At 48.8% G+C, this 24,757-nt stretch overlaps 1 protein-coding gene across 1 annotated transcript in view; it reads left to right on the top strand.

The window, feature by feature from the left end:
* The window catches only part of NRG2 (neuregulin 2), a 168,258-nt gene that overhangs the window by 97,976 nt on the left and 45,525 nt on the right, over nucleotides 1-24,757 (top strand). The window contains exons 2-4 of the mRNA XM_065644209.1: nucleotides 6,068-6,239; nucleotides 18,154-18,272; nucleotides 22,260-22,325. Of these exons, the coding sequence (XP_065500281.1) occupies nucleotides 6,068-6,239; nucleotides 18,154-18,272; nucleotides 22,260-22,325 (357 nt within the window). The remainder of the gene's footprint in view (nucleotides 1-6,067; nucleotides 6,240-18,153; nucleotides 18,273-22,259; nucleotides 22,326-24,757) is intronic.

Below are 24,757 nucleotides of genomic sequence, written 5' to 3' on the forward strand. Positions count from 1 at the left end.
ATTGTCCGCTCTACAGGATCTCCCCCAGCGAGCAAGGTACAGCTCTTGAAATAGTGGTTGTGGCTGGTGTTGCTGGCTGTTAAAGAGTTTACTGAGCACCTTTCCCAGGATGACTTGCTCTGCTATATGCTGCCAAGGTGTTGTTTATGTATGATGCTTTGTGGGTGGGATGTGGTTTTGTTAGTGCTCCATTGCTGGACTCTGTTTGGGCACTCTGCCCATTTATGATTAATGATGTTTTGAGTTGAGGCTCTAAGATGCTTTCAGGCATACTCCAGGTACCAGAAGTAAAAGAGGTGTTGTTATCATCTAGGTAGTTCAATGTAATATCAAATGTAATCAAAAGTGAATTAATTAAAGCATTGTAAGTCCTGTTAGGGTGGATGTTCAAGCAACTCATGGCATAATTTAGAGCTCAATTTTTTTGCCTTTTGTAACCCTCTCCTTGTCAGGAGAAGGTGGTAACTTGGCAGTAGACTCCAGGAATGCTAACAGAGGGCAAACCTCTCCTTCAAAAGCCTCTTAGTAGAAACATGACTCTTGAAACACATGAGGGAATTGTGTGCCTTTGTTGATCCAGACCCTGGCACTTTTTAGGGTTAATTCTTATGGCCTACACAGCTAGTGTAGGCTGGGATCTAACGGTTGCTTGGGTTTCATCTGATTTGGGGTGAGCAAAAACCAGTAGAAAATCTGTATTTATTGTTGGTCTCAGCTCTACCAGGATTAAACCTTCCCTTCTGCAGCAAGCCATACCCTTGGTGCGGTTGTCAGAAAAATTGCCTGGGGTGCAGCTGCCTCTTGTGTCCAACTCAGGCTTTGTGAGGCAGGTGGGTCTTCACCCTCACAGAGACGAGACTTGAATTCGCATAGAGGAGGGGTTGACAGGGTTGCAAGGTGACCAGAGATATGGATCCTAAATGATTGCCTGAAGCTACCTGTAGCTTCAGTCTGCCAAGTACAGCTAAAAAGCTCCTCCCCGTTTTCCTAAACCCAGTGGCAGGGATGGCTGAGTGATGTGTATTGCTGAACCAGCTGAGCAGGAGACCACGAGCTGGCAGACCAGAGTCATGAGATCCAGATAACGAGGAGCTCAAACAGCAGCTTTGGCTCAGCCTGCACCAGGCAGATGGGGTGATTTGGGTGGCCCTGGTTTGGTGTTTTGGCTCTGACAAAAGCTGCGCTGGCCACATCTGAGCAGCAGTAACCTGTGCAGAGGGGGCTGGGAAGCTGGGGGCTGGTGGAAACGTGGGGAAATTGGACCTGAACCCCTCTTGGTATGTGTCTGAGGCTGTTTGCTAGAGATAGTATGTTATCTTGATGTGCATGAAGCTAGTGACTTGATTTTTCCAATGTGTTTAAACACCAAACGCGGAGGAGACCAAAATGACCCAAAACGTTCAGAGCACTAAAAAAAGGAGGCATTTTTAAAATCTTCACCTCCGTTTGAACCATGCTTGTGGCTTTCTGAGCTGCCGTGATTTGGACAGGGCAGAGATAGGAAATGGGTAGATGTTAAAGCTGAAAATGAACGAAAATGTAAAACATTGTCTTTGACATACTCCAGTATTAGCACTCTGTCTGCTGCTTTAGTCTCTAAAGCTACTTTAGTTTACTGCTGGAGAAGGTTGAAAGGTGATTCATTCATAGTTTACAAGTACCTAAAAAGGAAAGAGGTTTCTGGTTGCTAGATGGGATTCAAATTTACCAGAGGAAGGCAGAGAGATCTGTTGGCTGGAAGCCAAAGTTAGAGAAATTCAGGCTAGGAATAAGGGCTGCAGTTTAAACAATACAAATAAAAACCAGTGGAAGGTCTTTGGCTGGCATTAAGCAGGCTCGTCAGCAGTTAATGGCTCTAAGTGAGGGTTTCAGTGTTTTTCTAGAAGGTGTGGGAATTATGAAGAGAGCCTTTCCAGCCCAGAGCAGCCCTTCCAGGGGGCCAATTCTGGGCATCCCTGTGAGCGGAGCAGCCTGTGCATGGCCCCAAGGCTGGGCATCCCTGTGAGCGGAGCAGCCTGTGCATGGCCCCAAGGCTGGGCATCCCTGTGAGCGGAGCAGCCTGTGCATGGCCCCAAGGCTGGGCATCCCTGTGAGCGGAGCAGCCTGTGCATGGCCCCAAGGCTGGGCATCCCCTGCGAGCGGAGCAGCCTGTGCATGGCCCCACGGCTGGGCATCCCCTGCGAGCGGAGCAGCCTGTGCATGGCCCCACGGCTGGGCATCCCCTGTGAGCAGAGCAGCCTGTGCATGGCCCCAAGGCTGGGCATCCCCTGCGAGCGGAGCAGCCTGTGCATGGCCCCACGGCTGGGCATCCCCTGTGAGCGGAGCAGCCTGTGCATGGCCCCAAGGCTGGGCATCCCTGTGAGCGGAGCAGCCTGTGCATGGCCCCAAGGCTGGGCATCCCCTGCGAGCGGAGCAGCCTGTGCATGGCCCCAAGGCTGGGCATCCCCTGCGAGCGGAGCAGCCTGTGCATGGCCCCACGGCTGGGCATCCCCTGCGAGCGGAGCAGCCTGTGCATGGCCCCAAGGCTGGGCATCCCCTGTGAGCAGAGCAGCCTGTGCATGGCCCCAAGGCTGGGCATCCCCTGCGAGCGGAGCAGCCTGTGCATGGCCCCACGGCTGGGCATCCCCTGTGAGCGGAGCAGCCTGTGCATGGCCCCAAGGCTGGGCATCCCCTGCGAGCGGAGCAGCCTGTGCATGGCCCCACGGCTGGGCATACCCTGTGAGCGGAGCAGCCTGTGCATGGCCCCAAGGCTGGGCATCCCTGTGAGCGGAGCAGCCTGTGCATGGCCCCACGGCTGGGCATCCCTGTGAGCAGAGCAGCCTGTGCATGGCCCCAAGGCTGGGCATCCCTGTGAGCGGAGCAGCCTGTGCATGGCCCCACGGCTGGGCATCCCTGTGAGCAGAGCAGCCTGTGCATGGCCCCAAGGCTGGGCATCCCTGTGAGCAGAGCAGCCTGTGCATGGCCCCAAGGCTGGGCATCCCTGTGAGCGGAGCAGCCTGTGCATGGCCCCAAGGCTGGGCATCCCCTGTGAGCGGAGCAGCCTGTGCATGGCCCGGGATGCTGCGTGCCCAAGCTCTGCCAGCTCTTCCCGTGCTGCTCTCCAAGCACAAGCCACATCTGTAGTGTAGCAGTAAGGCGCACAGATGTGCGGGACGTCAGGGAGCACAGCTCTGTTTCTTTGCGCACAGCGCTTTTCCCAGACACAGTCCAAAATGTTTTCGGATTAGATTCCCCTTTCACTGGCCTGTCTGATTCAATCAGGGAATTACAGTTCATGAAGTGTGGCCTGTGAGCTGAATGCATAGTCCCTTTACCCCCCTGCAGTGAGACAGCTGAAGACCCGCAATCTGGGGAGGAAACATGTTCTTCTCGCCTATTTCCATGCAGGACTCTCCTGGAGGGGTGCGATGCAGGCAGAGCCCCTGCCCTGTGTGAGTGTCAGCTCCATCTCTGCCATGCTTGGCATATGTCTCTATGGACCTGCCTATTTAGGAAGGTCGTGTAGTTTATCACTGGTGGCCAGGAGCACAAGGTGCAAGAGGTGCACAAGTTTGGGTGAGATTTGATTCATGTCAGTGGAGAGGAACTGGGGAATAGAGATCTTGGAAGCTTTCTTCCTTGTTCTTGGCCCCCTCCTTCGGCAATCTCCAGGTTTCTGGGCTTTGCTGTGCTCTTGCCAGCATTTTCTGGGGAGGGGAGCAGGGTTGACACATCTTTCTGCCAGGCCATGCTGCCTGCTTCATAATTCTGCAGACCACAAGCCTGGAAATAATATGCAGCAAATGCACCAATGCCAAGGTCAGGACCTTCCCAGTATTTAAGGCATATATATATACTGTTGGCATGGCACAGGGTGACCTCAGTGTACAATAGAAGCCAACTGACACATTCAGACAGAATAAATATTTGTCAGAGTCTATTTCTCTATTCCCCAAAATGACCCCTATAAAAGCAAGGTCCTGTTTACCTTCCCAGCTCTCTGTGCACAGTGTTCTGGGAAGAGACAAGCTCTCTTCTCCATTCATTGCCTTCCTGCTCTTCTGAGTGACCCATTTCCAAGCAAGGATCAGGGATATTGGCTTCAAAAAACCAAGGACACCTTGAATTTTCACAGAACTCCTGAAATTTCAGGAAAGTTGAGGTGATTTTTTTCAGAAGTCTGTCTGTGCCAAAGCACGATGACCTGGGAAAGCAGTGCAAGATGCCATTGTGCAGCCTGAAGCAATTTCCTGCAGCCGTCCTGCCCCATTAGCACATGTGCAGACCCCTCCATCCTGTTGCCTGTGGCACAGGTTTCTAAGGAGCCTGCAGCAGGCTTGGATGTGCAGAAATTATGTTTGGGAAGAATATTCTGTGGGGTTTATTATTTTTTTTCCTTGGCATGCTAAACATGCTTGTTTTGCACTCCTGGATATTAAGTTTGCTTCTGTGCCTTGGCTCTAGTGTAGCTGTGCAGCTCTGGTGTGCCTGGGACCAGAGCTGCTGTGGTACCCACCCACGCACTGCCAGGCACTGCTCCTCTCACCGTCACAGACATCTCTGGGTTTGCCTTTCAATCCACATCAGCTTTGCCCAGCCAGTTCGTGTTACCCTGAACTCTTCCATCTCTGTCCATTTTTGTATCTTTTAGATTAAGGGCAATCTACCTTCCGATGCCGTTGCACATAGAACAAAGGAATATGAGAGTCCTCAGGGCTTCCTACCATGGGACCATATGCTGGACGATTGCTGTGCTTTTTATTTTGTATAAGATCACTTCCAGCGAAAACAGTCTTTAAATAAAACCAACCTACAGAAACTTAGCTTGGCATGAAGAGTGAAGAATGAGAGGAGATACACAAATAAAATAACGATTACTCTAATGAAACCCATCCTGTTCCTCCTTCTTTGATTACTTTTCCATATCGCAAGATCAGAATGCGCTAGGCAATTAAGACGTGACTTGTGCTTATTAGCCAGAGGAAAATCTGTAACATGTCTTAGACAAGTGGAAACCATTGTTACCAATATTCTTAAGGCAAAACCAGCAACTGGCTATTTTCTTTTTTAAGGTTAATGCTAGAATGAAAAAGGGAGCTGGAAGAGTGCATAGCTGTCAGTTGAAAGAAAAATTACAAGCCTGCTAATCCTTTCTTGTCAGGTATCATATAAAGCATGGCAGAGATTGATAAGAAGTGTCTCTCTCTCTGGCTGGTGTTCCAGGTGCATGGTAAAATCACCTCTCTCAAACACCCAGGAAAGCTCACATGCAGAGCCAGGCTTCCAACTGGAAAGACTGCTGGCCAGCCTGACATCGCAGGTCCTAAGACCATTTTAAATGGCTTTATTCTTTCACTTTTCTAACCGCAACCTGAAGCACAGCTGTCTCTCCCATTCTCATCCTTTTTATGTGCAGGTTTTCACTGCAGCCCCTTGCAGAAGCTATTTCTCTCCTGCTGACACTGTCACACCAAATGACTGTCCATCTTAACAGCATCCATGGCACACGCTGCTGAGGGAAGGGGGACCTCTCCCCTCACCTGCCTCTGCTCCTTCTGCAGTGAAATGCTCCAGCTGTGGTTGAAGGGGGTGTGGGATTGGCGGCACGGCCATCAGCAGAGGCAGAGGTCATGGAGTTGTTGGTAATCACCGGCAGCAATGGAAGGATGCAGAGAAAAATAGTATCCAAAGAACCTGAGCTCCTGCATCCCCGACTCCGTCCTGGTGGGAATGTCTGGGGAGCAGAGCAAACCCCCGCACTGGCAGGAGACATGTGGGTCCTGCCTGCATGAGTAAGGGCAGCCATGGAGCAGTCGAGTCTGGCCACACGGAGCAGAGAAAAGAGTGAGTCAGGCCCAGGGGCTCCCTCTGACCCCCACGTGGATGTTTCTGACTCCGTGCTCCTTCCCTGCCTTTGTGCTGGTAAAACCCAGGGAGCCAGGCTGGCCTGCAGCCCCGCTCCAGCCGTCACACAGCAGCGGGGGCAGCAAGCGCTTTTCTCAGGGGAGGGGGCTCGGTGGGCTCACGTTGCTGGTGCGCAGTCTCTGAAAGAGACACGTTTCACATTGTCTGGTTTCTCTTTTTGTAGCTGTCCCTCCCAAACTGAAGAAACTGAAAAGCCCAAACGTTCATGTGGGTGAAAAGATTTCACTGAAATGTGAAGCGACTGCTGGCAACCCTCAGCCATCCTACAAATGGTTTAAAGATGGCAAAGAGCTGAAGAAGAGCAAAGACATCAGGATCAAGTATGGGAATGGGAAGTAAGTATGCTACGGGACTGCTCTGCCTCTGCTCACTGTCGCTGAGTGCCTGGGTCCAGGGGACTGGCTAGAAGTGGTGCTGTGCTCTCTGGGTCACTGCTGAGCAGTACTGAGATGCTTCCTAGGAGTCACAGGACCATGCGCAGCCCATTTACCGTGCTGGGGAGAGTTGAGTGAGATTCCCAGTTTCCTCCAGAGTGGCAGAGAGGAGCAAAGCACACACAGAATAGTTGCTAGGCTTGTAGACAGGGTTGTCCTTGGGTAACTCTGCCACTGGGTATCTGAGACAGTGACCTGGGGAGGTAACACTTTCCCTTCTTGCTGTAGATTGGTTGTAGGCAGCTCAGGTTACCTGGAGTGGATCCTGCTTTGTGATTAGGGGTTTGAATGCAGAAGCTATTAAAACTCAGTGTTCACCCTACCAGCCGTCAGTGGACCTGCATAAATGTGGGAGGAATCGCTCTGTTCTTCCCTGAATTTAGGTGAACTTGAAAGCATCTAAGGCAATTGCAAGGATGCAAGTGCACACCATGACACTGTCTGATTAGGGCCCATAGTCACCCTGCAAGCCGTTGTCTCACACAAGACCTTGTGTTGCTGCACCCAGGGCAAGGACCATCGTGGCTCCCCACATCCCCTACGCAGCAAAGTTCTCGGATAGCTGCTCCCAGTGTCATCCCACGGACACCTCATTCAGGCAGCGCAAAAACACCAGGACAAATAGGCCCCAGTGACTAAGCTAAGGGGATCTCACTGGAAATTGATTCAAATGCATCCACGCTGATATTTTTCAAAGCCACGTATTTACATATGATATCTCTTAAAATTATTACATAATTGTGACTATGCTTATATTCATATAACACGACCTAGCTAGCAACAAAGTCAGCTCGCAACTGCTTGACCCCTTGGAAAACTTGAAAATAATTCTTTGCTAACATATGTTATGTCTGAGTGTGTGAAAAATAGCTCACTTCTTATCATCATGGGCTTGATAGAGTATTATTTTTCAAAATCAGAAACCACTAAAAAATCAGTTATAAAATCAGTTAGTGCTCAAATGGATTATTGTTAATTGCTCTAATTTAATTCCAGTCCTCTTGCTTTTGATTTCAAAGTCACACCCAAAATGCTTGGCCTCCTTCATAGTAACTGTGGGACTCGTGGCTGTTTTGAAATGAGGCAGAGAGGGGTCAGTGGAAGTCTTAGGATGGAAACACCAGCGGATCCAGGAGAACTGGCTTGTGTCTAGTGGATGTGGACTGCTCAGGAGGGCTGTCTGGGCTTGCAGGCAGCAGAGGCAGGGCAGAACTGTGCCTGCCTCTTTGCTCTGTCGCCCTCAGTATTTGTGTGGCCCTTGTCAGCCTCATGGCCTCAATCCAATGGGTCCTGGAGCTGGGATGTCCTGAAGGAAGGTCTCCACTGCAGCCAGGGTGGAAGCCTGCGGGTCCAGCCCCTGTGGACACTGCGTCCCTGCGGGCAGGCAGCTTGTGGGACCCTGAGCTTGCTGGCACCAGCGTCTCGCAGGGATGTTGGGGAGCTAATTTCCTCAGAGCTAGAGAGCAATCGGCCTCAGACAAAACACCCAGCAGAAGGGACCCTGACGATGGTGAAAAGTGCCTCTTGCAGCATGTCCCTGCTGTGGTCCCAGAGACCATAGTCCTCCCTTGCCTCCTGGCACCCTGTGTCCAGCACAAAGCTGTGACAGGATGGCATCCCACCCACAGTGGTGCAGGGCAGGCACGCACTCCCTGGGCCAAGAACGTAAACGTATGGAAGAAGGTTGATCCCCTTTCCTCAGGACACTGCTGTCAAGTCATAATTTTGCATTTACCAGTTTCCATGGCAACACGCTGGCTCACGGCCTGCCAGTGACAGGCCGAAGACATGTGCGTGCTAGAAGTGCTTCCTGCTGGCAAAATAAGTCCAAGGATAAACAGCTTAAAGAAAGCTGAGCACCTGCCTCCTCCAGCGTCTGGGGCTCCCTCAGCAGCAAAGGTGGGAGCCCAAAGCATCCCCCCCTGATCTGCCCCCGGAATCACTTCCCATCCCTGCTTCTGCTCCCTGCTGCCATTAAAACATGCCATTAAGTGGAGAGCTTGTCTGCCTGGGGCTGAGCCTGGCTATGGAGACTAGACTCAAGCAGCTGTCAAGCTGGGACAGCTCTGAGAAGACAAGCTTTTGTTGACCAGTTGAGCGGGCAGGAACACTTCTCCAAGCAGATCTGGATGCATCTGTGCACACCTAGGCTGGCACCCTCAGCTTTCAGGCTCTCCTCTCCACTAGGTTTGCTAGGTCTCAGCACTTGAGAACACCGTGAGGACACAGTGCTCACGGGCGTTGGACCTGCCTCCTTCTGGTCTTGGTTGCATGCAATAAATGTTAAAAATTGCTCTGTGCATGCAGGCTGAGGATCAAGGGAGCCCTCGTGACTTTGCATATCTCCATTAAGTAGGTAATGGGGCTGAGTTTAGTAGAGGGACCCAAAACTGAACATGGGGTATGGGTGTACATCATTACTTCCAGGATGTTAGGAGGGGACTTCAGGAAAGAACTAAGCATCCTATGCTGTAAAGCTCAGAAAGAAAGTCTCATCCTATGATGATTAATTCAAGAATAATGGGGTTTCCAGAGAGCTAGAATTAGAGCACTGGGGAGGGACTTTCATAGAGAAAGTACACAAGATAAAAATTATCATGGACTATGCAGCACCTGGCCAGGTGCACAGGATCTTTTCTTTAAAAGTTTGATCCAAAGACCTGATAGAGTTTTCTGTTGGAGCCAGGCAAAAGGAGCCCTGCCAGGATGCGGAGGTGTTGTCCATAGTGTTTCCCTTGGCCCTGTGAGTCCCGGGCAGAGCTGGGCACAGCTCTGTGTTGGACTCTATCTGCAGCTCTGCAGTCCTTAGACAACATGCAAAGGATTGGGATGAGAGACAAGAAGAACATGGTTGCCCTCTGTGACTTATTCCTCTACCGATCTGTGCCTGGCTTTCCTCCCTGTATGTTTAAAAGGCCTTGAGATCTCTAGCTAGAAAGTGTGACCGAAGTCCTTTTTTTTTGTGATCCAGTTTTCGTCTGGTCCCACTGGCCTTCCTAGAGTTAGGAGTCTCTTTGAAAATAAGGCAAGTATATGTTGTAAGGAGGAGAGGAGCAGTTAACTGCATGTCAGCTCTTTAGCCTTTCCATCAATCATCTTCCCTCTTGTTTTTTAAACTTACCGGCAAAACTTCTGGTGCCATCAGGCAAAGGAGTCATGTTTTTTTCAATGGGTATTTGCTGGAGGGAGGGGAACTATTCTGATTCCTCCTTTCTGAACTGCATGTTCCATCTGTAATTAGTAACAGGCTGGGGCAAGCCTGGCTTGCACGAAGAGGAAACTTCTCTTTAAGGTAGAAGAAATTATTGGCTGGAATTTCATCTCCTGCTCCATTTAAATAAAGCACAGTTGATGGTGAACCTAGAGAAATTACCCAGCAAGAATTGCATGCAGTAGTGGAAGTGCAGCATAGCGAGTGGCTCTCCGTCTGATCTGCCAAAGCGGTAGCATATCCTGCTAAGTGCACCTGAGATCTGATTGAGGCCACTGGCTGCCAAGAAGTTAAGGTTGAGTTTTGATTCTTTGTCCTGGCAAATGGTCAGATGCCAGTTGTGGAGACAGTCAAGGGAGTTGCTGTTTGTGGAGGTGTAGAGAACCTACCCAGCTCCAGGCTGTGCTCAGGGCTCAGCTTTGAGACACGTAGGTCTTCAGCTGGAATCAGAGGGGGTCCAGGAGCCTGGTAGTCTCCTAGCTGTGGCTGTCCTTACAGCCTCTTCTCTTTGTGTGCTCTTTTACCAAGGAAGATTGCTGGCGTGAAGAAGTAGGCATATCATTAGATTAGAGAGGGCTGGCAGTTCAGTTTGGGACAGGCTAACCATATGACATCCCTTGGGAGTAGTGTCCTACTTTCAGTATCACCAGGAATCCCTATTGTTAGCCTGTAAGTGGAACCAAGGGATACCCTCCTCTCCTGTTTCTGTACAGTAGTCCCCCAGGCGATGCTGGTTGGGGCAGATTCATTGCTGGGGTCTTCCTTGTAGAGCTCCCTGCTGTAGATTATTCCCCACCCACAATGAATGGGGCTGTGGTCTTCCCTGTACAGCTCACTGCCCTGGAATGAAGGCAAAAAAAAATAATAATGCCAAAGCAGCAGGGGAAAGAGAGTGCCAATAAAGATAAATGATTTCCTAATTAAGCCTGGAGACAAGGAGGGGCAAAGAGAACTGTTGAAGCCTTGTGGGAGCCAGAGTGAACCCAAGCAGGCTATACCACCACTCTGGCAGGGGTCTTCAGGCTGACATTTTTAAACAAAGGAAAAGGCTCATTTGACAATGGATCTTGCAAGAGCAATTCCAGATGCCTTGAAGCTAAGGCTCTTCTCAAGCACCGGTGTTGTTATAATCACCAGGGGAGCTTCTGACTTGCTAACTCTCACGATGTCATTATAAGTCTCTGATATTTGGGATTTAGTTTTAGCTGCTGAAGGCACTTTATTGGAGGGGGGTGTGAAGGAGAGCATCTCCTTTGTTTGTCTGTTTGTTGTTTTAAAGGAGATGATGGACATCATCTTGGCCAATGCACCTGGGACTGAACCAGGGAATTTGAGAACTGAAAGAAGAAGCAGTTGGGTCTTGAGCTAGAACAATCCACAAACTTTACAAGTTTGGGCTCCTGAGAGATTCAGGGAATGGGCATTTAATCAAACTTGACTGAGTTATAGTGGCTAACAAGTTACAGCCAGATGCCGGGCTGCTTCAACTGACGATGTGTGCAAACTTAGAGGTGAAAGGAGCTTTACGTGCCTGAAATTTAGTTTGGTTTTTTTGGCCAGTGATGGTGGCTTTTTAAAAAACAAACAAACAAACAAACAACCCCCAAAAACCAACCAAACAAGAAACCCCAGCACCAAACAACACCACCACAACACACAAGCAACACCTCTCCCTACAGACCTTAGCCCACTACAGTTGCAAGATGATTCGGTTGAAGCACTCTTTGAGACATGAGCTGAAATTTCATTCATCCAGTTGTTAAAGTGCTCAGCCTTGAGCAAGGAGGACCAGGGTGAGGGCTGAGGCTGCAGGCTGTTCATTTGGGACAGCACATTATACACCTACAGGTGTGAATTTGCCAGGTCCCCCTTATGCTTCACAGGCTCTGAGGATCTGTGACACATAGCGGTCGCAGAAAAATGACTTGGGAAGAAAAGAATGACATGCATCCCAAAGGCTCCAAACTCAGAAAGGAGCCCCCAAACAGTAACTGGATCTCTTGCACCGTGGTGATACGTTTCGCAGAGATTTTGCAGGGGTAGTTCTCTGTCCATCTGAAGGTACCATCCCTTTCCCACGATCTCTGTTCCCACAAATACCTTTTCCTGATCTGAGTGTTTGCAGCATGGCTCTGCTGATTTCCATTCCTGTGCTCTGCACAGGGTTTCCTCCCAGACAGCTGCTTTTAGTATGGCACCTCCTCCCCTGATTTTTTTAAAACTAATTGGCTTTCCTTTAAACACTCTCTAAAGCCTTCTGGCGATCCCTGAAGTTTTGGTCCTGCTTGTGATTTGCCCAGCATATCAGCCTCCATGTGATACACTTCCAAACTAGGACCTCTGCACCTTCTCCTCAGCAGCACTGATCGTCTTTTCCCCTTCTCTCAACAGGACAAGGTTGTGGTTTGGTTGCTGAAATAGTGAGACCTCTGCACACTGTCCTGGCTGCACAACTGGCAGTGGTGTCTCATCTCTGTATTGAGGTCACACGTTCTTTGGGACAGGGAGGTATCTGTTCCACATTTGGTACTGGGAGGTCCCTGGCTCTTGGCAGGCTGCTAGATTTCTCCCGTGAGATATCACAGTAAGCAGGGAAAGAACCTGCTCTGAGCTAGCCTCAGAGTACTGCTCCAGTATCTGCATTTTCTCAAAGAAATTAAAATCCTGGCATTGGGGCTGGAAGAAACATTTGTAGGATGGACCAGTTGCCTTGAATTCCAGGGCAAGTAATACAAGGGACCCTGTGCTGACAATGAGTCTGTGCAACAGCTTTAACCCAAACCTCAGCTTTTACGTATTTATTGATTTCACACCCTGGCAGCTGCCATAGACTTGCCTGACACAGAGAGCAGCAGCACATGGGGAGTTGCCTCTCAACAGAGTGGCCACAAAGTCCACTCTGGGGACTGGTGTGTGGTTGCATGACGCTGCCTCTGTTGCACTACACCTCTTCCCATTGCAGGGACATCTGTGGCAATTCAGTGATGCAGCCCCAGGCTGAATTTGAGGATGGAGGGGGGTTGCACAAGTGACCCTGCTCTTTGAAGTGTACTTATCGATCTTTTCCCCTTTTGTTGACGCTGTGTGACCCAGAAGGCACTCCAGCTCTCGCTCTCATACCAGTGTCCGTGTCAGCTCTGCCGACTGAGGACTGGTCGAGTCTTCTTTTTAAAATCAGCCTGTCCCAAGAGAGACAACAGCACTGCTGAGCAGAGAAGGGGCAAATCTGCTTTTCAGGTTAGAACAGCACTTTAATGTTGGGGGACAGGGGTAGGAGAAACAGACAGAGGGAGTCAGGGGATGGTCGGTCCTGTCCTGAGCACCCTCAAGGACATCAGCTATCTCCCACACCTGCTTTTCCCACAGTCCCAGCAGGTCGAACACTGAGTGGGGAAGATGATGGTGTGAGGGGAGAAGGAAGGAGAACTTCATCACTGCAGGAGGGATGATGGCCGAGCTGAAAAGTCTGAACTTGCCTGTCCTTGCTCCTCTTATTCGATTGCTTTGCTTGAGGGCATTTTTCCCCTTTACCATTTGCTGTTTCTATAGCTAATCCTGAGCTAGCCAGCTCATGCCCCAGAGTACATAGCAGGCTGCACAGGGCCATTTGTGTTTTTCAAGCGCTGCAGGGCACCGTGGCTTTCCCAGCTCTGTTGTGCTGCTCTGTAACTGAAGGGCAGGGAAGAGATCAGGGTGGTTTCCATCTGGCTGTGCAGGGGAGAGGATGCTCCTGTTTGGGTTTCGCAGTATAAAAAGGATATAAAGCTACTGGAGAGTGTCCAGAGGAGGCCATGAGGTTGATGAAGGTTTTAGAGGGGAAGCCGTATGAGGAGCGGCTGAAGTCTCTGGGTTTGTTCAGCCTGGAGCAGAGGAGACTGAGGGCAGAGCTCATGGGGCTGCAGCTTCAGCAGGGGAGCAGGAGGGGCAGGGCTGAGCTCTTCTCTCTGTGACAGTGACAGAACCCCAGGGAATGGCAGGAACATGTGCCAGGGGAGGGTCAGTTGGACATGAGGAAAAGGTTCTTCACCCAGAGGGTGCTGGACACTGGAACAGGCTCCCCAGGGAGGTGTCACAGCCCCAAGCCTGACAGTGTTCAAGAAGAGACTGGACAACGTCCTCAGACACACGGTGTGAACTGTGGGGTTGTCCTGTGCAGGAACAGGAGTTGGACTCGATGATGCTTGTGGGTCCCTTCCAGATCAGGACATTCTATGATTCTATGGCTGCCACCTTCTGCCTTGCCAGGCAGAGGGCTTTACCATGGCCATCCCCACTCTGCTTTGCATTGCAGTGACCTCTTCTACCTGCCTATATCCCACTGTGTGCTAGGGAAAATGAATGTGTTCCCCAAGGCCAGGGCACTGAGACCCCCTGCTCCAGCCAGCGGGGCTGCCCGATGTTTGACGGCTGCTAGACAACTCTTCTTGACTGTAAACTGAAGAACTGGATATTCTGAACCTCCTTGCCAATCATTAACCTGCTCTCTTAGGGCAAATGCACCACTGTGCAGAGTGCCAGGACTGCACATAGGCAGCAGTTAAATCTTTGACAGGAGTATAAGCAGCACACGTTACAGCAATTGCTGGCCTTTCTGCTCCCTGCAATATTGGTATGCTTCCTGCCACCGTCTCTCTGTGCAAACAGAGAGGAATGGAGTTAATAGGTAACCACAGCAGTGTATTCAGTGTGTCCTTTGCAAGGGACGTGTTTGGGAATTTCCTTTTCCTAGGATGTCAGGTGTGTTTACTATGTGCAGTGTTCTTCATTGACAATTTAGGAGCCACATATGTTGTAGTCTTCAAATTCTCTCGATCAGCTAATTCCTTGACTTCTTTATTACTGATCTGTTAGCTACCCTATTTTTAGAAGACTGATAAAACACTACAGCTGTAGTAATCCTAGAGCTATTTTTGTCCCGAGCGATGCAGAAGTGGCTGAACTCACATAGGGAACACTAGGTCCTCAATGAAACTTAGGTGTGTTGGAGGCAGCTCCTGGCAGCTGCTCTCCTGCACACGTGCTCTGAGATGAATGGCTTAGTGAGGAGATGACCTGGGAAGACAGTCCTATTTCCACTTGGCAGTAGGGAAGAGGAGAAAACCAATTCAAGCTTGACCAAAGTGCTGATGGGAACATGACTCCTGTCATGAAAAGTTCCTCCTTGGCTGAGATGAAGTGCCTGTTTCTTTTCCTCTGACTACACTGGAGGCCTCAGGGCCTAAGCTCACATTTAGATGAGATGTCTAAATTAGAGCAGATGAGGTCACCCTTCCAGGCCAGAATTTGCTAGGATCTTTGTGTAGGTCCTGGCCAAGGGCTGATCTCCCCATTTCCCATTGTAGTCTGGAGATTGGCACCGCAGAGGGTGATTTACTCATCACTCCAAACTGCCCTCTGGGGGACTCTTTTCTCTTAGCCAGAAAGGTATTTTGGGGGATCTTCTTCTGGCCAGGCTGAAGGTCTCCTTGTGTATCCTATCCCCCAGAGCTTGCAGACAACATATTCCCCATGGCTTCTTCCTCCACTGGCACCACAGGAGATAATTAGTGCGTGGTTAAGTCATATGTGCTGAGGGTCAGAAAAGACAATGAGGCGAATTTTCCCCTGAAGTAAAGACATATCAACAGAGTTGCAGTGCAGTGAAATGATGCGATCTGCCAGTGACCCTGGCCCTTTCACTGAACAAACAGCCCCGGGGCAGTGCCTTCCTCCCGAAGGATGGCATCGTCTGGCAGCCAGGCACCCTTGTGAATGCACATGGCAGGGCTTTCCCAGGGGCTGGTGTCCCCAAGAATCACGCTGCCCAGAAGGGCAGCAGGGAAATGGATGCAAAACTCCTGTGCACAACTTCAGTCCTCATATGCCGCTACTTGGTATTTCTGTACAAACACGCGTCTGCCCTCAAGTGAACAAAGTACCTGCCCTCTGGGGCAGCAGGAGGAAGAATACAAACTTGAAAAAACAATTTTCTAGGCAGTTTTGACGCATTTCAGTAGCACTTGAAGATGGTAAATTGGAGCAGAGAGACTGATCACCTTTGTCTTGCCACACAGAGACCAAGCAAGGTCTAGTCTCTTTTACATCCTTCAAGTTCAGTTCTTCTAATGCACAGGCATTTCTCCCAAATTAAAAGGCACACAGCTAATGCTGTGAAACACAGTATCTCTCTGTCTGCTTCAGTGTTTCCTGGAATAGGGAAATTCTCTTTACTGACTTATGTTCCACCTAAAAGCTAATCCTCATCTGTACCCTTTATCCCTCTCCCCCAAATCTGTTACCTGACATTATACAGCACAGTGTGGAGACCAAGAATAACTAGACCGTTGTTGTGGGGTATGACAAGCAAGAAGCAGCTCTTGATTTTTCAATGGGATCTTGCAATCCAGGAGAATTTCAACAAACAGTGATGGAAAACAAAAATAAGTTATTTTGACAGTACAACAGTCTTGTGCATTGAAACAAAATAATCCTCTTTGGTTTCTCCTTGATGCTGGTATGCTATAAATGACAACATTACTTTTTATTCTGCTCACATTCCTCTCCAGTTCCAGGTAAAAGACCAAATGTCTCTCATCCTGTTCTTGGAGATGGATCTGTCAAGTGTGCCTCCTTTCATTAGCCTTTTGTGCCACTAATAACTTACTAATTTGTATCTTTTGGACTTAAAACCCTTTATCAGTAAAAGATCACGTACATAGGTGGTATTCTAATGCTGTGGTAGATTTTTCCAGTCACAACACACAGTGAAACATGCTGTGCGTATGAGATTGCAATGCAGCCAATTATCATTAGAATATCTGTCCTCCAGCAGCCGAAGGCAGGGCGTTTGTTAATGCCTCCAGCTCTGCATGCAGATAGCCACAGCATGCTGCTGTGCAAGGGTCGTGTTTTCTACAGGACGTTGACTTAGAGCCCCACTCTTACAAGCTGCTTTCAGCACTCACTGCCTGCCTTTTTGCTCTGCAGCAATAGCTACAAGCCAGTCATAGGGGTGGTGTATAAAACAAATGGTGCGTTCTGTCAATGGGGGTTGAGCGAGCTGTAAGAATGTAAGATGTAAGAACATGTTGGCCCAAATGACTGGCTTTGCACAGTGGATTAGGAGACACCTAAGATTAGAGGCATTCAAAAGATCTTTGCGTACTGTCAACATTCATTTCAAAATTGCTCCACATGGGGCCTAAACTCATGCAATTGAACACTTGACCGCATCCTGTAAAACAGGGCAGCGCCTGTATCATGGGAGCTGTACCAAGTTGTCTCCAAGTGCTTTTAATTTACTCATATAACTAGTGAGATGTTCACACTGTGTCCTTGCACCGTGGCTCCCAGTAAAACAGCTCATCAGTGTGTTAAAAATATGCCAGTGTGCTTCTGTGGACTTCCTATGGATGATGATTTGCACAGCCCAAAGAAAAGTCCTTCTCAGATGACTCATGTAACATTGCAAATATGTCCAAAGCTAATTATTATTTTCCACTTTAAAGGAATTTTATTTGCCTTCAGTGACATCAGCCACAGAGACCTCTTTCTAAAGCTGGCAGTGTTTCCAGGTGTCTAAATAAAGAGACTGTATAACACAGACCTGAGATAAAAGCTTGAGAGAGAAAGCAGAGAGGTATTCTCATGAGAAGAGTACGCAGGGTGTTTTTTGATAAGATGACTAAAACAGAAGGAAATGTAGGAAAACAGAGGGCCTAACGTGGGAGTCCCACTGTGGTCTCATGAGTGGTATTCAGTGTGTTGAGGGCTCCTGTAGACCTCTGTTAAACTGGGCAACAACAAAAGGTTTTGCCTCTTATTCAGAGACATCCCAGAGAATGAGTCATTAGTCATAGCCTGCGAGAAAGGCGATGCTTGTCTTCCTCGTGGCACCACAGAGCTCTGCCCCAGAGCTGCTCCCTCTCCCACGGAGCAAGCAACGCGGGTTGTTAGGTGACATGGGCAATCATCAGTGTATATTGGAGTGTGTGTGCCTGAGGGGGACAAAGTGCTTGCCCTGTTTGTTGGCCCAGGTAAAGCTGCAAGCTAGCTGTCTAGGTCAAACCACAGGGGTTTGATTTGCAGGCTGGAAAGGGATGAAGGGATGAATCCCCCCTGACTCCGTGGGCGTTTGTATTTCAGTGTGTGGCACTGCTGAATGCAGCCAGCAAAGCCCTGGACTGCTCGACCTCCTTGCTGAGGAAGGTGCAGAACATGCGTCTTGTCTCCGCAGCAGGCAGATCCCACTGTCCATCAGTAACATGACTTTTCTCCAGTATAGAAAGTCTTTGTGCTGGGATGCTGGGACTCTTGTGCTCAAGCCCTCACAAGACTTTCTGTGTGAATGAGAGCAGGTGTCACACCAAACCATGGCAACACGCTAAGAGCAGTGGGTTTAGAGAGAGATGTTAATTTAGAAAATCGTGATGGTTCGTGATTCCTGGGAACGGTCTCACCTGAATCCTGACCAGGCTTGAGTGCCTATTCAGCTTGTGAGATCAGGCAGCCCATCCTCTCAAGAAGGGGTGACATACTGGGCAGCATACTAGGGCCAGGACTGGTTATCAATTCATGAGGATGGTTAGCAATCAAATAAGAAATGTCTGCTGTACTTTTCAACAGAAAGATTTCCAGACTGCAGTTCAACAAGGTGAAGCTGGAAGATGCTGGGGAGTACAGCTGTGAAGCGGAGAACGTTTTAGGGAAAGACACCGCAAAAGGCAGCCTGAATGTGAAAAGTGGTAAGTGAAGAAGCCAGCAAATGTCTTGAGCTGTCTGCCATTCAAGCAGAAAGCGGGAGGTTCTGCACATGATCTGTCTTGTATTTTGTTTCATGCTTTCAGGATACAGAGTAAAACAATCCTGGGAGATAAGAAAAATGCGGCTTAGCATAAATGTTTATCTTTGTTATCTGTCACTGGCAATGTGGTTAATTTACATTTTAAATAAACGTAACAGTCTATGTATTTTTTTAAAAGAAGCAAGGAGGAAAGAAAGCAACTGGTGGGTTTGATGTTTTATTTTTTTAAAGAATTTCTGAGAAGCAAAACTCACCAGAAGACAAGTAATTAAACCATAGCTTTGCGATGAGTGAAGTTGGTTCTGGTTTTCATCCTAGAATGTGTGCTCCATCTCTTAGAGCTCAGCAGATGGAGTCTGAGGTTAGATGGTTTTATTATTATCTTGGTCATAATAATTATGTTGCTTAACATGATGGTTTGGATGCACCCTCCAGCTCAGAAAGTCCCTACAGTGGTTGCCAGAAGCCGAGAGGGTGCGACTAGGGGAGGGATGACTGTTTCTTAACCTCTTCCTCCTGCCATTCACAACGGGCCACTGTGGGAGCCTGGGATCTGTGCTCTGCCACCCTTTGGTGTGATCTAGTTTCTCTGTTGTTGCGCTCTTATTAGTATTACTCAAATACGAAGGAAGGTAGCTTTCTCGTGCTGCTTTCTGGCATTATCTTCTCTATTAACCTCTGCCTCAGCAGCGTTTGCAGTCCTGAATCTTTTATTCTATGAAGCTGCAATATCACGTAGCGCACCGACCCCTCGCCCAGTTACTCTGCCTGTGAAAACCCTGTGCTTGCAAAGTCTGGAGAAAGGCCACCCGTGCTCAGCCCTCCGTGCCTTCATGCTTCACGTCTATGAAGTTAGCCCTACTGCTCTGCCCTGTTTATTTCTGACCATGATAGGAAAGGTGTCCAGAGTAAGCTAACTGGGGCAGTGCCACTCCCTTTTTTTCTGACTCACGCTATGGTTGTCCCATCACAATGTAAATTGTTCCTGCCTGTTTTGACCGGGAGCTGCATGTGCAACCCCCCTCCCCATGTGCAACGTGCACGGGCAGCATGTACCTGCCCTGTCTGCCTCTTCCACTCGCCCTTCCCAGTCACTAGAAATCCCCTTTCACAAGAGGAAGGGTGTGATTGAACAGTGCCCGCTGTAAGGCTCTGATCCTGGACACTTATGGCACCAGGAAAATGCACTACGACTTCCAACTGCCTCTTCCTGCATGCACAGGTAGCGGCAGCGTTTGTCAGGCTTTAACTCTTCCTCTGCAGGAAAGCGTGCTGTCTGGCAAGCACAGGTGATTGCTCTCACTCAGGTCACAGGAGGTATGAGGACACACCTGAGTTGTCCCAGTTGTTCCAGGTGTCCCAGAAATGTGTTGAGACCTGAAAAGCAATCAAAGAAACCCGAAGATCTCGCCTGTACCTTTTGCTAGTGGGAGCTGCAGGCTGCAATTTGCTGCAGATCCATTCAATTGCCTGCTCTGCTCTGCTGTGGCAGTGCCTTGATTAATCCATTTTCTAAGCTGCCCTGCAAATCTGCCTTTGGCTTGCCACTCTCAGCTGCATGCACATCTTGCTGCTGCTATTTGCAGGACACCTGGCAGGACAGCAGTCGAATGCTAATTGTAGACCCTTGCAAAGCTGAACAAGATGATGTGGGCTTTTGCAGCTCTGTCACCCCTTTGCAATCTTTTTCCACTTCCCCCTGGACCTACCCAGAGCTGACCAGCCTTCTTCTGTGCCCAAGCACTTGCTGTTCTGGAGTCTCCCTGTCCTTACTGCTGGGCCTTCTTGTGATCTGGACAGCTTTCCCCACTTCTGCAAGCTCCCTTCTTCTGGGATATCTTTCAGCAGAAAACTCCTCAGTGCATCTGCTTGTCTCTGAATCCACGTGTGTGCTTTCTTTTGTCCCTGCTTGCGTTCTTCTCCGGGCTCCTTAGTATTAATCCTGTTGTGGCTAAGTCTCAACACAGTGCTCAGTGAAGTTCTCGCAGTCTGTAACCATCAGAGTAGACATGTGAGCTGGCCTCCCCTCAGAGCCTTCCCCTCTTTCCCAGAAGCTCACTCCAGCTATTGCTATGTTCTGCTGCTTTATATTCTGTGTCTTTACTGCTGCCGTGTCCCTGGGCACCTGGTGCAGCTGCCTGTCCTGGGCAGGCTGGCTGGGACTGATGCTCTGGGACCACCTGCTGGAAGCACACTTTCTGACCTGACACTTTAGCAATATTGTTGGTGGTCCTGTAGTGTTGCTGTGATACAGGCGGGCGAATCCAGGGCTGGGAAAAGGTCACGAGCTAACACTACCTCTTGTGACACAGAGACACGAGGTTTGGGGACATCTCTGGGTGCCCCTGTAAAGAGGTGGCATTGCAAGAGGTGGCCTGAGCTGTTGAGGCTTGAGATGAGTATTGTGGAGGAGCAAGCTGTCCTCAGCCCAACAAGCCATTCCCACCTAGGGGTGCAGAGGCCAGAGACAGAGGCTTCTGATCCCCCTTGAGTCCTGGCTGGCAGGGAAGAAGCTCACACATGAGACCAGCATGGATGTGAAGGTCTGAGATTCAGTCTCTGCTGGTAAAAAATTCTCAGCCTAATGAGGCAGTGTTGCCATTGCAAAGTACTTTTTGCTCTGTTCCACTGCTACTTTTCAGTTTAGACCAGTTTCAAAAGAGCACCTTTTCAACCATGCAGATGTGCTGCAAATCACTGAAAACACCACATTGAGGAGACATTTTCTTTAGAAAGACGGTGGCCGCGGTGCAGCGACCCCTTGTCACTTTGAAAATGCCCATCAGCCAAACCCATCACCTCATCTCTCCTCTGCAATTCTGGTGTTTCCACAAAATACGCAGCTCAGAAATAAATGCTTTCGCTTGAAAAGTTGTGGGAGGGTGTAAATTTCTGAGGAAATGCTTCTGGGTTTAACCAAAACATATTGTGCTTTGGTGCTATTTGCAGATTTTTATTATTTTGAGGTAAATTAGATGCTTTCTTGGAAAAATGTTGCATTTCCCAGTTCTCTTTGTTGAGTAGTCTAATACTGATACTACATGGGCATGAGGGCAGAGCTGAGGTGTGATTGTTTCAGGCTCTTTTTTTTCCTCAGAAAGTTTCTAAACACCTTCTTAACTGACCACCCTCCCCCATCTTTGCTGAACACTGCAGAAAAAAACAAACTTTCACCAAAAATTCTTTCTGCCTGTACCTTTTCATGGTGGTCTCACCTCCTGCCTCTGCCAGGGCACTTCGCGCAGGGCGTAGGCTCCTGGTGCTTTCTCCTTTGTGCATCTGGAGGGTGGTGAGGGGCTTTGATCCAGAAAGCGCTGCTGCTTCCAGTGGGCTTGAGTCGAGCTGGTGACTGTGGACATTGGACTTTCCCAGTATCCTGGTTTATAAGGAGGAAATCGCTACATGCGCTCGGCTCCCGTGTTGCCCTGGGCCGTGGCCTTTGTTTCCCATTCCTCCGTCTCTTGTACAAGCACTACTTTGTGCTGCAAAGGTGCACATACTTGTGGGATGGAGGCTTTTCAGAGGATCTCACCTTTTCTTAAACTCCACGTTTTCCTACACTGTTGTGATCTATGACCCCATCTTTGCACTCTCGTGGCCATCAGGGCTAAGAAAACTTCCCACGGTTTCGCTCATCACCTGCGGCTGAATCCTGAGCCGTTTCTGCCTTTTTGCCATGACAGAGATGATGCCCTTTACAGCGAGGGGAGCAGCGTGCCATCCCCTGCAGAGGCACTGGTTTGTCTGCCTCTGTTACCCAGTTACCCATCCAAGCGTACTCTAACCAGTACTAACACATTGAAAGCCACCCCAGCCTGCGCCACCCAGCAGCACCTGCTCCTGTTCTCCTCCCTGCAGTAGCTAAGCCCATTCTTCTCTGCTCAAAATAGATATTGTGTTCACTACTCTCTTACCTTAATTTCCCCAGGAACAACGAAAGCACCACAAGTCTTACCAGCCTCAGAAACTAAAATAGTTGTTATGGAAGAACAGTGTAAGTACCTCTCCCCTTGCTCCCCCCATATAGCTTCTTTCCCTATATTTGTTTTGTTTTTATGAGACATTTTGCATAAAAGCTTTATTGCCTCCTGGAATCTTCTTTAATTGCAACTTCTCTTTGATTTCTCCCAAAGCCACTGATCTTTCCCTAGATACTTCAAAAAATATGGCTCATATTGCTGGTGTCTATCTTAGAGAGGGAGAGGTTGATACTATTGTACTGGTAACTTGAAGAACATGTTACTTACAATTGCAGCTGGATTTTAAGCATTCCCAGCTCTTTCAATACGTGGTTTTATTGATAGGTGTAAGATATGCTTGTAATGACCTTTGATTTAGTTGTGGTGGTGGTGGTGGTGGTTTGGCTTTGGTTGTGGTTGGTTGGTTGGTTTGGTTGGTTTTGCTTTGTTTTGGTTTGGTTTTGAGGATGAGAAAACCAAAAGAGGCTATAGGAAACACAAGAAAAAATACATGCATAAGTTGTTAGAAAATTGCAGAAAATACATCTGTGCCCTGCTGTCACATTTTTCCTTGAGTCTCCAGAAAGCAAGAACAGATTTCCCAGACTATTTAATTTTATTTAATTTGGTGGAAGTCCTTTTTAGCATTCCTTCCTATTCAGTTGTCACAAATGCAGTAGGAAATGGGAACGCAAAGATGAAAATCCAAGCATGTGTACAAGTGCAGGTGTAGAAGCCAGGTGCCTGGCCGTTGATTCAGGTCTTTCTGGTGAAGGGCATTATTTCTGTGTCGGGGAGTCCCTCTCCACTGGGGGACACTGCCACCCAGACAGCACCAGCACACTGGGCGGCCCACCACACATCGTCCAAACGAGCAGGCACCTGGAGAGCCGAGGACCAGGTGGTTATTTTGAGATCTGTGCTATATTTCCATTCCAGCTGCTTATGCCCAGAATTGACGGCACAGCTGTCCGTGCGTCTCTGTTGGCAATTCCACTTTGCAGATTTTATGGGGATGTTTCCACCTTTTTTTTGGTGATTTTAAAAGGAATCTGACTGCAGCCACAGCAGGGGCTCACCAGGTATCCTTTAAAAGCTTTTCTGATTAGAAAACTGCACTTAAAATTTGCTCTTGTGTTGTGCTTAGCCTTCCACTGCAACGGGGACATCAAGCTGAGATGGAGCAGCATTAATACAATGACCATACCATTCTTCCCCAGGATCTTTCCTTTGTGTTCACCGGCATAGATCCATGCTACGTATTTGCATTGCATTAGATGTGTGCTATTTTCACTAAAAGCCAAATTTCAACAATAGAAAGGAGACTGGCAAATTGCCACGTGGCTTGCACAGAAGTTTCTCCTTTTGAAAAATGTCGTCTGTGGGAACATGATCCCTGACTGTCTGTTTTTTTTCTTAATGATGTGAAGAGATGGTAAAACCTCCAGAGTTAAAGTTGCCGTTGACCTTTTCCTTTACATTCCTTTTTAATGAACTCTCTTAATTGTTATCTAAATAACAGATAGTCCCCCTGATTTTTATGGTTACTAACGATCTATCATAGAATTGCACATGTGTATAACATATGGGGAGGTAATGGAGATGATGTGAGGTGTGTTAATCTGGAAAGCTGACAGGTATCTCATGCTTGTAAAATTTTTGCATATCTTTTAAATATCTGTATTCAAAAGCTTGTCTGGCACATGCAGGTTGTCCCAGCTCTCATTGTTTCACTGAAAGGTTGTAAATGATTCACTGGATTTTAAACATCGTGTTGAGAATGCACCATGCAAACTTGGTGGTACCTGGAGCTCCGTGGGAAAGGAGAGACTGCTTCACGCAGCTTGGTCACGGTGCTTGGTCACCTCTGTTTGGCCCATGGTGCAAGGCACGCATCTTAACGGGCAGGCTGGGCAGGGGTGTTGGACCTTACACCTCAAGAAACTCACTGTGTTCTCCCCATGGCCCAGGCAGTTCCTATGGGCAAGGGGATAAACCCCAGTCACTCAATGCAGCCCCATGTGTCCCAGCCCCTCTAACCTTGTTGCTCCTGGTCTATACATTTTTAACTAGTGTTTTTCCTGAAGGTCCCCATTCCTCCCTGGATGGTGGGGTCTATCCATGCCTTGGGAAAATGAGTGGAATGTCACATATTTCCCCCTTGGAGCACTGTTTAAGTCTTTCTTACCACCTCTGAGTGTAGCTGCTAGCAAATTCTGCTACATCTCGAGTCACCTCTGACTTCCTTCTCCTCTTCTCCAGTGGCCACAGACCCCTGGGCACTGCTGCATCCTTGACACAGGGCAGGTTTGCACACCAGACAGCAGTCAGAATGCGGCCCAAGTCTCCAAGGTGTTCTGGCTCTGTTCTTGTGTAACTTTTTTTTCTCTGGAAGCGTATTTTTTTGTCCCGCTGCTTTCCATGTCAGCACCTTTCCATGCCTGGCTGGCACCTGACACAAGGCTAC

The sequence above is a fragment of the Caloenas nicobarica genome, chromosome 13 (genome assembly GCF_036013445.1).
Source record: "Caloenas nicobarica isolate bCalNic1 chromosome 13, bCalNic1.hap1, whole genome shotgun sequence".
Taxonomy (NCBI): domain Eukaryota; kingdom Metazoa; phylum Chordata; class Aves; order Columbiformes; family Columbidae; genus Caloenas; species Caloenas nicobarica.